General features: G+C 39.4%; 1 protein-coding gene across 3 annotated transcripts in view; it reads left to right on the plus strand.

Moving 5' to 3' along the window:
- The window catches only part of MDM4 (MDM4 regulator of p53), a 36900-nt gene extending 25433 nt beyond the window's left edge, over window positions 1–11467 (plus strand). The window contains exons 6-11 of one of the 3 annotated variants that reach the window (XM_040462232.1): window positions 1367–1434; window positions 2164–2263; window positions 4651–4811; window positions 6065–6214; window positions 7895–7975; window positions 9916–11467. In XM_040462232.1, coding sequence (XP_040318166.1) covers window positions 1367–1434; window positions 2164–2263; window positions 4651–4811; window positions 6065–6214; window positions 7895–7975; window positions 9916–10488 — 1133 coding nt within the window. In that variant the 3' untranslated portion in view covers window positions 10489–11467. Of the gene's footprint in view, window positions 1–1366; window positions 1435–2163; window positions 2264–4650; window positions 4812–6064; window positions 6215–7894; window positions 7976–9915 lie in introns of those variants that run through there. The other 2 variants (XR_005786639.1, XR_005786640.1) reach the window with 2 other exon arrangements.
- Window positions 11468–14512: the final 3045 nt, after the last annotated feature.

The raw sequence follows: 14512 nt of genomic DNA on the forward strand, positions 1-14512 counted from the left end.
TGGTTGCAAAATGCCATTAAAGTAAAGGTGGGTCTTTATGAATCATTTCTCCAAATCTCCACGTGTATACCAGTAAAATGAAATACGTGACAAACTTTGCGCTTATTTTAAAATTCCTTTGTACTTTGTAGTTTTCCCAGATAATTTCTTTTTGCTTCTAAATGTTTTAGCCTAAGCAAGGTAGTAAGGTTTTAGAACTACAAATGACAGTAATCAGATTGCTTTATTAAAGAAATGCTTCATCTGCATTGTCTGATAACTGATCTTTGAAAACCACTCTGGTCAGAAAGTGCTGTCTCAAACTTCTCAGTATCTCCATTTACCTATAAAATGATTGTAGAAATAATGCTGTTTATAATTACAGTTTTGAAATTGGTTGCTTTGTGCAAAACAATTGAATCATCAAACCATTGTAGGATCTGTATTCTTTTCTTTTCCCTGGCAGTCTTTATTATGTGAGGACGAGATTTTCCGTAAGTGTCCTATCTCTGGACCTGATAGTAGCTAATGAGCCCAACCCTTGGTAGACTTATTTGGGAACCAAGGGTTACATATAACCTCACAAAATGAGAGTTCTAGGTTATTCAGTTCTCTACAGCTTGTTTTCCTGTTGGCTATGTTTTCATCTTCTGTTCTGCTTGAAAAATTTCCAAGTCCTTGAAGTACATTTCTCTCAGACTTAGAATGTTTCTCAGGTTACTGTTTTCTTTGCTATTTATTGCCTTTGAGAAAAACTTTATCTGCTTCCTCTTCCTTCTTAGGAAATGTTGATAGTAACTGGGGAAAATAAAACTTGTTAATTAAAAAAACTCTATATTCAGGTGGTGGGAATTTAAACCATGAAGTCATCATACACACTTAGAATGTAAGTTTACACGAGGTGCTATTGTGTACAAAGCAAATGGGGCAAAGTCCAGATTTGCAGATTTCATAACCCTGTATAACTTTAACAGTTGAAAACAAAAATTAAAGCCAGACTTTCTCTTTGTTTGTTAGTTTACAAGTTAGGCACATTTGCTAATAAGCACCTTTGGGAAGATATGGTAAAAATACTCTCCGTTATTTTTTGGTTGGAATCACTTTCATATTAAAATTTGAACCCTTACTGTGAACATTTTTTAGTTATTTTTCCTTTTCTCCCAGATTACATTTTGGTAACATATCTTGAATATAGCCTGTCTTGGTCTTTGCCATTTTTATCAGTTTTGATTTTTCCCTTTTGGATGAGAGCCTTGTCCAGCCAACATAGAGAAGTACATCGTTAGGGACTAAACCTGGCTCCAGGGTTGTTTGCTGAGGTCCTTTTTATGTGGAAAGAATGGTTATTACCAGGGAAGGTTTTCCTTTTGTTTTACTTGCTATCCAGATGCTGCTCAGACTCTCGCTCTCGCACAGGATCACAGTATGGATATTCCAAGTCAAGACCAACTGAAGGTAAAATCACCACACGGTGACTTCTTTTGTTGTACAGAGTGGCCCCTTCTCTGTACCTGTGGATCTTGGACTCCCAAGACCTTTCCCTGAATGTGGTAAGAATTTAATAAGAAAGGTTCTTGGGAGTTCACAGACCAGGGACAGAGTGAACCTTCTCTGTTCTGCCTATAACAGAGTTCCAGTCTCTGCATCTTTCTTTGGGATGTAGCACTTCTGATCTTCAGTTCCTCCAGTTGGATTTTCTTTGGGGTTTTTGTGTGTGCCTGTATGTGTGATGGTGTATGTACATAGGTGTTTGAGAAAACTGCTTTATTCGATTTTAACAGGCTTGCGGCAGTTAAATTCATGTCAGGCCGTTCTTAAAGCTTCCCCAGACCTGGGAGAATGTTATGATCATCTTGGTATATGCTGAGGGTTTCACATGTTTTCTGAACGATGCCTAATTTTGTAGTCTAGAGGCTTTATAGCGATAGCCTGTTTTTAACAGTCGGTTTGGACCTTTTGTGCAGAGATTTTTTCCCCCCAGTTTTGGGGTTCTCCTAGTTCTGCTCACAGTGGGTTGAGGAGAGGTGTTGCCTTTATTTGATGACTGTTGTGAACTCCAGAGATCTCTTTCTTGTGCGTAACCCATTGTGCCGCACACTAACTGGTGAGCCAGAGTGGAACTGCTACATCCCCTGGTCTCAGTCATTTTTACTGCACTAATACACCTCTTTCCCTTTTTTCCAGCAAAGTTCAGAAGAAGGTTCCAGTTCTAGGAAAAGAATGGAAGAAGGCAATATACCTACACTGCCTACCTCACAACATAAATGCAGAAATTCTAGAGAAGGTAAGTTTTGGGTTAAGGCTATATACACTTATTTTTTTCTCTTTTTCATTTTTTTTTCTTTTGTTGATGACTTCTAGAAATGGCATTTATTCATATTAAGCACTGGCTGTAATTGGGACCATTATATAAGCAACTCAAAATATAATGTACTCTCTTTGCATATGAAGTAGGAGGGGCATATGTCATACTTCTGTTTCTCATTCTTTTCTGAAAATGTTTTCTTTCCCCCAGTGACCATTATTAACTTTGAAGAGGATGGTAGTGCTCCTTTAGCAACCTGTGATTTCTGGGCTGGAGCCAGTCCCTTCCTTTGGCTAGTGTGCTAATAGAAGATAGCTGCACATTTATCAGTTTGCTGCCTGGCGAGTCAGCTGCCTTGGCCTTTTAAATCCTGTCACACCTGTATATATGTTCAGTCTGGTTACAATTTTTATTTTTATTTGTCTGCTTGAGGCAGAGGCTAATTTTCATAGAGTTTTGAAGTTTGCAAAGATATGTACTTAGTATGTTAGAGCCGAGAATGAGGCATCGGAAGTCTAGTAGTTCCTTTGCCCTTGGATGGTAGTCCTCAGCTCTTTGCCATCCATACTGGATATGCTATGGTCAAGTTAAACGAGTTAGTCGATATTTTGGAAGTTTCCCCCGTGCCCTGCTTTATAAAATATGTCCTAACATTTTTTCTACAAAGGTGTATACTGTCATAAATTACTCAGAGGTGTTTCGTGGTCCGATAGTTTCTAGTCTTAGGCACCTGGCTCACACTTGGAGCAGTGGCAGGTTAGACCTCCAGCAACCTCCAGAGAGTGATGCTGCTGAAATTGTTTTCGTTGTTTAAAATTGAAACAATTTGGGGCGCCTGGGTGGCGCAGTCGGTTAAGCGTCCGACTTCAGCCAGGTCACGATCTCGCGGTCCGTGAGTTCCAGCCCCGCGTCGGGCTCTGGGCTGATGGCTCAGAGCCTGGAGCCTGTTTCTGATTCTGTGTCTCCCTCTCTCTCTGCCCCTCCCCCGTTCATGCTCTGTCTCTCTCTGTCCCAAAAATAAATAAACGTTGAAAAAAAAAAATTAAAAAAAAAAAAATTGAAACAATTTATCATGCAACTGAATTTTGGGCTGCCTGTTTACCTTGGAGCTTATTCTGTTCTGAATGGTATTAAATGTGTATTTTTTTCTATAACTGCAGGTCCTTGCTTATTTGCTACTTAGAAAGCTATTTGAAATATAAGAATAGCCAATTCAAGAGATTATATGTTGTTTGTAATGTAAACTTTGAGAATAAATAGCTTAGTATCTTCAGGAAAGTAGATAGGACAGACTTTTTATATGTGGAAAGTATATTTCTGTTCTCTTTACAAGAAGTTATAGAGCTTGAATAGATGAGAATAATTTTAATATGGTGCCATCTCAGGAATTTGGATTTTGATAATTCTAGTAATGAATAAGTAAAAAGTTGAACTTTCTCCTGAACTTAATGGGCAGGGATCATTATAATTTGTAAGTAGATAGGTAACCTTTTGTTCTGACAGAGATCTATTTATTACAAAAGTTGCCAAGCACGTGTACATCAGGACATTTAAACACTTGTGGTTGCCATTGGCATGCCTGGTGCATTGGGAGGAGTAGAGGAGAGTGAGAAAGTAGGAAAAGAGGAAAGCACAGCAAAAAAAGATTAGATGATGGGAAAGAAAGAAAAAAAGTTCTTGTGGTAGCAACCACCTTGAATGCCATTTGGATGTACAAAGCAACATCTCTTACTTGGAATATGTGGGGCCTTCTTATGTTTTGGATTTGTAATATTTCTTGATTTTAGATAATTCCAGGAGAGCTCATTGATCTAGAAAGGACATACTTACTTGGATAACCTTGAGTTCAGCATTTCATGATGGTTGTTACCTGTCAAAACGTGAGTTAGTGAGAAACATTTCCTGAATATGTGGTAGCGGTGAGACTGCCTTGTCAACCTTGTGAATGCGCATTCCGGTCTGGGCTGCCTTGGTTCTGTCTCAAGTCGGACCACCATGCCGCCACCATTTGCAGTTCAATGGATCGAGCCATTATCATCATGTGCTACAGCGAGTCATTCTTTAGTTATTGCTGTGGTAAGAATGTGTAACATGCGAATAATGACCATTTTGAAATCCTCTAAGAGCACTGTCGTCGTTTGGATGCTTTCAGAGTTTAGATTTCTTGATAACTGATCCATCTACTTCTGGTGTCATTACTTACCAATGAATGAAGCCTAAATAGGAGGTTTGGCTCTGCCACTTTTGTACTGGGTGTAGACATGTCTTTTTATCTGTCTTAGAAAGAGATTGTAAGTGTTACAAACCGAGTTTTGATTCTTAGTGTTGTGCACATAGTTACCATTCTTTCCGTTTGACCGCTGTAGGTGAAGACTTCATAAAAAACTTAACCCAAGGTGAGACCTCTAAGCTGGACCTTGGGTTTGAGGAGTGGGATATAGCCGGATTGCCTTGGTGGTTTTTAGGAAACCTGAGGAACAACTATACACCTAGAAGTAATGGCTCAACTGATTTACAGACAAATCAGGTAAATGTCACATTTGAAGAGGAACTTTTTGTTTTCTTTTGAAAGAGTAACATCCTTGGTTGCTCTTGACCACACATTGCATTCTGTAAGAATTCTCATTCAGTGCCACGACTTTAAGCACCATCTGTGTGTGCCTGATGCTCAAATCTGTATCTGCAGCCCTGACCTCTTCTCTTAAATGCCCACCTTCTATATTCAGCTGCCTACTCAACACCTTCACTTAGATGATCTGACATTTAACATGTTCAAACCAGATTTTTCTTTTAATTTTTCTTTTTCCCCAAACATTCCTATCCAGCCTTTCTTTTTTCACAAGTCTACCTTCTATCCAGTAATTCTAGCCAAATCCAAAGGGATATCATTGATTTCTTTCTCTGTCATATGCCGCATTCACGTTGTCAGCTCTTTACCCAAAACATATCCAAAACCTAACCCCTTTTATTACTTCCGGTGTCATACCCTAATGCGAGCCATAATTATTCTCTTCCTTTATCTTATTTTATATTCTCCATTGCATTTCTCGCTTTGTAAAACTGTTACTCTGTTTTGTTTTATGTATCTCTTGTCTGTTTACCCCTACTGAAATGTAAGTCCAGGGCTTTCGCATCATTTACCACTCTATTCTGTTACCTGGTACTTAGAACAGTATCTGACATGTAAAAGGCGTTCCGTGAGCATTTGCTCAGTAAATGAATGGGTATATTATAGTGGCAAAATAATAAGTTTTCTTTTAGGAATATTGGAGAAAAGCATGTCATAAAATATCCATAGTTGAATGTGGAAAGAAAGTTATATTTAAAGTTGTTTGGGAATTCAGAAAGAAGATTTGAGTTACTATCAGTATTTCTCATATTTTAATAAACGTTATTGACTGTCAAGGAAATGATGTACCACAGTTAATAGAATGTCTTCTAGGTTCTCAGAATACCACCTTTGGAAAGGAGTTGAGGGAATGGATTCTATTTAGTAGAGCAGCTATGAGTCTTTAGCCTTTAAGCTCTTTAGTACCATTTCTCAAGTGTTATACTTGAGTTACTGTTAAAGTAGAGAATTCTTTGCCAGACTCCTTTATATCCACTCGCGAGTTTATACATAGTAGATGCGAAGTAGATGTCTGTGGAATGAATAGATGTCCATCGAAGAAAGAGGCAAGGTGTTCTTTGGAGATGTGTAGGGACACTGAGTTTTGGGTTCATTTTTATTGGTTCAGCATCACTGATAAGCGTCTGACTATAAACCTTTTTTTCTACTAGGATATAGGTACTGCCATTGTTTCAGACACCACAGATGATTTGTGGTTTTTGAATGAGTCTGTATCAGAGCAATTTGGCGTGGGAATCAAAGTTGAAGCCGCAGATACTGAACAAACAAGTGAAGAAGTAGGGAAAGTAAGAGACAAAAAGGTATGTTTGGAAACATTTCGCCTTGTTTGTATCTACATGTACCTAGCATAATCTGTTCAGGTCTGGTATCCCAACCCTTTTGTACAACAGATGACTCACATAATTCCCCCCTTTAATTTCTTTTTTTAAAGTTTGTTTATTTTGAGAGAGAGGGCACGGGGGGGGGGAGAGAGAGAGAGAGAGAGAGAGAGAGGGAGAGAGAGAGGGAGAGAACGAGAACTCTAAGCAGGCTCCATACTGTCAGCATAGAGCCTGACGTGGAGCTCTATCCCGTGAACCGTGAGATCATGACCTCAGCTGAGATCAAGAGTTGGATGCTTAACCAGCTGAGCTTTTTACTCATTACTTTTTCATGTTTTCCTGTATCCAGTTTTAAGAGTCACATTAAGTTAACCAAGGCTGTCTTAAAAACAGAATAGGACTGTTTGGGTGAAACTCCTCCTCCTTTAGAAGCAATAAGCTGCCCTTTCCTGCTTGTCTGATCTCTCACTGTGGAGTTGTTTCTTTAGGAGACCTTTCTTTGCTAACAAGGCAACGTTCTAAATGGCCACAGCAACCTGTAGGGAAAGAAATTCTTATTTCTTGGACATCTCAGTGTCTTTCATAGCCATTTATATGTAAATGGAAATAGATGAGTTCTCCCTACGTATTTTAGAGTTTAAATAAGGGGAAAGAAGAGAGAACTCCAAATACACATGGCGTGAGCACACCAAGATGAAACATGTGCTCAAGTCTCAAAAGAAATTGGACACCAGATCCAGTGTCCAACTTTGACAAGATTCTCAGTAAACATTCATTGAATAAATGTAGCAAAACACACACCCTGAATAGGGTCATTTTTTTAATTTAAGGGATTTTCATAGTAATTTGGGTTCCTGAAGGATAATGTTGGTGTGTTTGTAGGCAGATAGATGCTTAGGTCCTGCTAGCCTAGTTGTATGTTGGGAGCATTAGAAGGGACTACAAGTGGCTTGAAGGAAGACAGAGGGGACATTTGGAAACTTCCATGGAGAGAGGTGGGACTTAGAATACTTGAACTTGCATGAGAAAGTTGCTATACTGAGGTCCCTAATTGAATCATAATTGGTTTTATTCCATTTACCAGATCACAAAGTAGGGTGTTGTTAGAATTTTAAATTCCAAATTTTAAAATTTAGAAGACACTTCCCACATTTCTTGACTTTCTGTGTCCTGGTCCATGGGCATGTTGTTACAGGGCAACCAGAGTATCACTGAACTAGGTTTACTTTTGAATACGAAAAGTAAAACTTTGAAATACTTTGTTTTCATTCTTGACATCTCAGTTCCTTATTTTATATAGTACTCTTCACTTCCGTTTTCTCATGTAATTCTGAATGCCTACCTAGATTCCCAACATAAAAAAAATCACATTTAATGATTTGTAGCTTTTCTACTCTGATATTGTTTATTTTCATTAAAGTCATACATTTGGGCGCCCTCTTCTATTTGATGACCTTTCTGGGTACTTTTTAATCATTTCTTCTACTAAAGTTCTGGCTGGGTGCATCTAGAATCATTTAAGCTATTTTCTTTCTAAGTGCTAGTGATGGAGGCAGAATGTAGTTTTAAATTGAAGCTCTTCTGTCTTTTTTTGCTCTCAGGTTATAACCTCCTGTAAACTAGGTGAACCTCACTAATGAGATGTCTTTGCCCTCATAGGTGATTGAAGTGGGAAAAAATGATGACCTTGAGGACTCCAAGTCCATAAGTGACGACACTGATGTAGAAGTTACCTCTGAGGTAGGGGTATCTAGTAAAAGAGCTGTTTTGCACCCCCCGCGTCTCCCAGTGTGTACGTTCCAGCACTGCACTTGTGTTGAAGAAGGCCATTTCCCCCATTTCTATCTCCCTTTCCTTGACGTTAAGACATGTTGGCTTCTTTATATTTTGTTACAGGTTTTTATTGGAATTTAGAGAAAGGGTGACTTAAGTGCCTGTCTGTATGCCTTTCTCCCCGCTGACGAAATTCTTTGGACCTGATGCAGTGGACACACAGAGTTATTCAGAATAGTCCTGCACTGCTTTGCCCACTAGCCACCCCTCTGTAATCGTAAAGGTAGACTTATAAGCTATCTAAAATTCTTTGTCAAGTACAAAGATCATATTTTCAGTGCTTTGTTAGAAATCGACAAATGGAAAATGGCTTAATTTCCACACAGGTTTATATTAACGGAGGGCTAGTAAATGAAAATGTAGTATTAAGCTGGAAAGGTAATAGGTATGGATTTGTCACCAAATGACAACTCAGGTTTAGACTCAGATGTATACCTTTTCTCTTTTCATGCTGGTTCCCCATTTTCCTTTTAGTGCTTCCCTTGGCTAACCCGCCGTGGGAAGAAGGGTGGTGGGGGAAGGACAGGGGAGGAGAGTTTACAGTTTGCTGCTTGGGGATAGAAAAGTGGTATGTTGTCTTTGGTTGATCCTCCCCAGCTCCTGGCCTGCCACTGTTGCCCATTATGGTAATTGACTGCAAATTATCTGTCTGTGTATAGCTAAGTAATAAAGTAGAATATATTGGTCCGTTAAGGGTTCTTGACCATAATACAAATAGCAGAGATAAGTGTTTCCATCTTCATCAGACTTCTTTGGCTACTTGGGCCCAGAAAAATCTATTAAGCAAATAGACTGTATTTTATCAAATCAAAGATGCCATTGAATTTAATAAGCCCTATTATTTTATGTACTACTAAAAAAGAAAAAGTGATGCCAGTTAGACTGTGACACACCATCAGTTATGAATTCCAAATCTTTACGAAGCCCCTTTGAGTATCTGGATAGCATTTCAGGTGAGATGTGAGGATCTTAAGCCGGCAAGAGTGTTGTGAGGATCCCTGAAGACCACCCAGTTTAACAGATGGTCGCGTCCCTGACTCTTGGCCCGTGATATTGAGTTACGACTTCTAAACTTGAAGTGTGTGGCCTTTGTTCTGAAAGTAATCAAGTCTGCCTGTGTCCAGTCATTGATCCTGTCAGAGCCAGGCAATTAGCCACATTAAATACCCTTGACTTGTTCCAGGTAGCTACCTTTGCATTAAGCAAGGCATTTAAAATTCATTGAGCTCCAGTATCTCCTAATTTGGTATCTACTAATTTGGGTATGGAGGAGTAGGAAAAAAGTTACGGGCATCCAAGGACAAGAACGTTCATTTTTCAGAGGGTATGGTTTAGGCGTATAGTTAGCTAGTGAGAGACCATGAGTAAATTTAGTAGTTTTCAAATCTCATTTTAATTTTAGCTTCCTTTTTTGCCAAATTTTATATTTCTTAATTAGTGGGAAAGAATGAAAGTGTTCTCTTTGCTTCATTCTTTAGCTTCTTGCTCAGTAAGAGAGTTAAATTGTACAAAGAAATGAACTAAAAAGACGGCAGCAGGGAAAAGCCAGCAATCAAAATTCCATCCAGATGAGATAGAATGCCAAAATAATGAATTTAACTTTCTTAAAGATAGCTATATAAATCTTGACTTGAAAATGGCGGTTGTGTCACTATCATCGTAAAACTTGTCAAGACTTTCTTCCACGTGGCTGTGGAATTTGCTCATATGCGAGGCTAGTCCACCGATGGGGAATGTCCGGACTCTCACTAGCTTAGTGAGATGATGAGCCAAGGCCTACCCTCCCTTTTCCTCAACTTCATGTTTGCCACGGAGTGAGTGTTAATTGGCTGCACTTGTCTTTGTAGGATGAGTGGCAGTGTACTGAGTGCAAGAAATTTAACTCTCCAAGCAAGAGGTACTGTTTCCGTTGCTGGGCCTTGAGGAAGGATTGGTATTCAGATTGTTCTAAGTTAACCCATTCTCTCTCCACGTCTGATATCACTGCCATACCTGAAAAGAAGGAAAATGAAGGAATTGATGTCCCTGATTGCCGAAGAACCATATCAGCTCCAGTTGTTAGACCTAAAGATGTGTATACAAAGGAAGAAAACCCTAAACTTTTTGATCCCTGCAACTCAGTAGAATTCTTGGATTTGGCCCACAGTTCGGAAAGCCAAGAAACCATATCAAGCACGGGAGAACAATCAGATAACCTTTTTGAACAGAGAACAGATACAGAAAACATGGAAGATTGCCAGAATCTCTTGAAGCCGTGTAGTCTGTGTGAGAAAAGACCACGAGATGGAAACATTATTCATGGGAGGACGGGCCATCTTGTCACTTGTTTTCACTGTGCCAGAAGATTAAAGAAGGCTGGGGCTTCGTGCCCTATTTGCAAGAAAGAGATTCAGTTGGTTATTAAGGTTTTTATAGCATAGCTAACTCAGTGAATTGCAGAAAATATTAACAGGGCTAGGTCATGTTTCAAAATGTCAGTATTGAGCATCTCTACTCAGTGTAGCCCATTACATCTGTTTATTTATTTGGGTAAACATCTGTGTTCCCCAACATTTTTGCTTCTAAACTTATATGGAATTTGAGAATGAGTTCTTTAGTACTAGGTTGCCAATTTGGGGGACGCTGTTAACATGAAAAGATACGTTAACCACTTCATTCTCTCCTCAAAGATGAGGATCTGGGAGAAAGCAACTGCCAGTACTAACAAAAATACATTAATTCGCTCACTTACCAAATTATTTGAAGATTTACTATTTCTTTAGTTAATTGTATTCCCCATTCTTTTTTTCTGTTAGGGAATGTTATTAGGCATTAGGATCCAAGGTGGCTATTAGAAAAATACTAAAGCTAACAAAAGAGATAATAATAAATTTGATTAGTCAAGGTATGTAATGCTATATAGATTGTTGCAGTCAGGCTGCACGATTCAGATGAGCTAAAAGAAAAGTCTTGATAAAGAAGCGCTTTCTTCCATGTGTGCCTAGAACAATGGTATGGAGCATTTTTGCTAACATACTCCTAAAAGGGTTTTGAAAAAGTATATGTAACCTTTTGCACATTTTACACCATGAGGTATATAATTAACAGACAAAGTTTCCTTTCTGGTGAGTTGTAGACCTCTGAGTAGCCAGCCTAAAACAAGCAATGGAACATTTCTGTCTCCTTAGAATGTTTCCCTTGTTCCTCTTTCCAAGCAGTTCCCCCTCCATTTCGTGGCTCTCATTCTAGGTTAGCTGTCCTTTTGCACATGTTTAGTGTGACATCTAAATTTTAAAAATACCTTTAAATACTTAGAAAGGGTACCCTATCCAATATATTGTATATGTGCCTTAAAAATATTTTTCTCAAAGCCTTGGAGCTGTAGGTTTCGTTGATTAAAGTTATAGAAAAAATCCTGTCGTATAAAGTAGCAAAGGTGTTCTCATTTTAAAATTCATCAGCCAAATCAGATTTCACTTTCACTCAGAAAATGTTTGACTTTATTTTTAAAAAAAAAATTTTTTTTTTTTTAACGTTTATTTATTTTTTTGGGACAGAGAGAGACAGAGCATGAACGGGGGAGGGGCAGAGAGAGAGGGAGACACAGAATCAGAAACAGGCTCCAGGCTCTGAGCCATCAGCCCAGAGCCCGACGCGGGGCTGGAACTCACGGACCGCGAGATCGTGACCTGGCTGAAGTCGGACGCTTAACCGACTGCGCCACCCAGGCGCCCCTGACTTTATTTTTAAAAATAAATGCATTAACACATTTCTGGCACAACCGTCTCAATTACAGTTCTAAGGTAGGTAAGGCATAGAATTTTTAACCTAAGCTCCCTTTGCTTTACTCTGTCCTCATTATCTTCTGAGAATCCTCTGGAGGTGTTTTGTTGTTCTTTTATTTGATGCCTCTAGAGGTTTTTTACATTCTGAGGCAATGCCCCATAGTAAGATTCTAGATGGGTGAGAGGCAGCCTTTCCTTTGGAAATAGGGAGTTATGGCAGTTGTGAAAAGGATATTAAGAAAAATGGTAGATCTGAAGAAGCCTTATCTGAGCACATTAATCTTAGGACAGTACAAATGGAAGTTGAAGACCTTTAAGCTGATGTCTCTATACCTATCCCTGCCTGCTTTCTCCATGGAAAAATCTTGAAGTATGCCCAGGGGTATGCATATGAGATTTTGGGGACGAGGGCCCTAGAATTAACAAATTTACTGATCCAAAAAATTACCTGGGTTGCTTGTTAAAACAGCCCAAGTTTAAAAAAAAAAAAAAAAAGCCAAACTCAAACCCCCCTCCCCCCACTTTGCCCTGGAGTTTCCATTTGAACATGTGTTCCTGGAAGCTGATTCAAGTGGTCCACAGACCACACTTTGGGAAGCCCTGCCCTAGAAGGAAGGGTTTTCCCAGTTACAAGAAGTAGAATGAACAAGATCATTTTTAGCAGCATATTTAATTTTCTGAGGGGGAGTTTTGTTAAAAGTTCTAGAATTTTTTTTTTTTTTTTAATTTTTTTTTCAACGTTTATTTATTTTTGGGACAGAGAGAGACAGAGCATGAACGGGGGAGGGGCAGAGAGAGAGGAAGACACAGAATCGGAAACAGGCTCCAGGCTCCGAGCCATCAGCCCAGAGCCTGACGCGGGGCTCGAACTCACGGACCGCAAGATCGTGACCTGGCTGAAGTCGGACGCTTAACCGACTGCGCCACCCAGGCGCCCCAAAAGTTCTAGAATTTTAAAACTAGACTGCACTCATATACTCAAGCCACTGTTATTTTGCACTTGAGGCTAAATTTAAGGTTAAATGACTGTCAAAAGTCACAGCTAGTGATGCAGCTATTACTAGAATCTAGGTGACTTGTAGTAAATCTCTAAACCATGCTCGCTCCCTTGTCATTGTTTGTTAAATATATAAAGCGGGATGCTTCTCGAATTTGTGGTAGCTCATCATCCTAAAATACTGCAGAATGTGACTTGCAGCCAAACTAGGACTTTAGAGAGAGTAATAACTTTTAACACTTTCTCCCCAAAGAAAAAGTCCCTATAAACGTCAGGCTTTCTTATATAATCAGATGTCCTCCCACAGGGAGGACAGATAAAGGTGCAGAGGAGCCTGATCCATTGTCTCCAGTATTGTTCCTTCTTGGGGAAGGAAGTTAAGTTCCTGGCTCTCTCTAGGCATCAGGGACAAGGGTTTGTTTTCCTTCTAGAAGTAGAACGAGTCCTTTGAGTTTAGTGTTTTGTTAAACCATGGTAAACGCTCCACCACTCCTGCAATTTAAATGACTTTTTCCCCTATTTTCTCTCAAGTACTACTCTCTTCATAATAGTTTGATAGCCCTCAATTTTGTTTGATTTTTGCCAGTTCGGCGCTTTTGCAAATGGTGACTTAAAGGAGGGACAGGGAGAGTTGGGGATCTGCACTTGTACCCTCTGATTCCTCTTATGAAAAGTCGCAGGTTTTTTTAGAAAATTAAAAAATTGGAAAATTTTGTGTTTGTAGATATTTGATGCCAGTTTTGGTACATCCTTGCCTAGCACAGGATCCTCTTTTGCTACTCAACTTTCCTTCTCCCCCTTGCTCACCTGGGTTTTATACTGTCCCCGTTACCACGAAATACTTTGCTTAGAACATCCCGAGCTGTATGTTTGAGCTGTGAGTGGTATAATAACCTAGACTCGGGTTTCCTGGATCTCTGATGAGAGCTGAGAGCCGTGGGACTGACTGCAGCTGTTACAGAGAAACGAGTGATCGTATCTGCAGGAGGAGGCAGCTGGTATTTCTTGGTAGCTTATCTGAAATCCGGGATGCCGCTTCCCCTGCAGATTGTTTCCTTCATCCCAGATCCCTATCCTGTGTAATCACCTCTGGGAGTGGAGGATAGCAAGTAGGACTTGTCATTCCTTGGGGTAGAATGGGTGAAGAGTCCTACAAAGGGCCACATCACGCTATCAGAGCAGTTCGTTACCTGCATCTTGATTTGTTTTTGGTTTCGTTCTTTTTTTTTTCATGCTACTGCGGTACAGGTATATTTTACTCACTGCCGGTAAAGCAAGACATAGTTTGTACGTGAAGTCTTCATAGTTTTACTTCTGCCAGGTAAATTCCTAATTTCCAAACACTACTATTTATCTTTTAGTTGTATTTAGGGTGGACAGTGTGCTCTGGTGTTCTGGAAACAGTGCCAGTTTACCGCTCTTTTTTTAGCAGCCTGTCTGATTTATCTCCTTTTCTCCCTTTTCACTCCCAGATGCTTGAGTGGAAATCTTGATTGTGAGGAGGGATCTCTTAAAGTGGGTGCCAGTGGAGTTTAACTTTTCTGCATCATGCCATAGATTTGTGATCAATGAAATCATACTATATTAGCACCAAATTTCTTTTTCCCTCTTTCTCTTTCTTTCTTTTTCTTTTTCTTTCTTTCTTTCTTTCTTTCTTTCTTTCTTTCTTTCTTTCTTTCTTTC

Source organism: Herpailurus yagouaroundi, unplaced genomic scaffold (assembly GCF_014898765.1).
Source record: "Herpailurus yagouaroundi ecotype Mexico unplaced genomic scaffold, PumYag 308, whole genome shotgun sequence".
Taxonomy (NCBI): domain Eukaryota; kingdom Metazoa; phylum Chordata; class Mammalia; order Carnivora; family Felidae; genus Herpailurus; species Herpailurus yagouaroundi.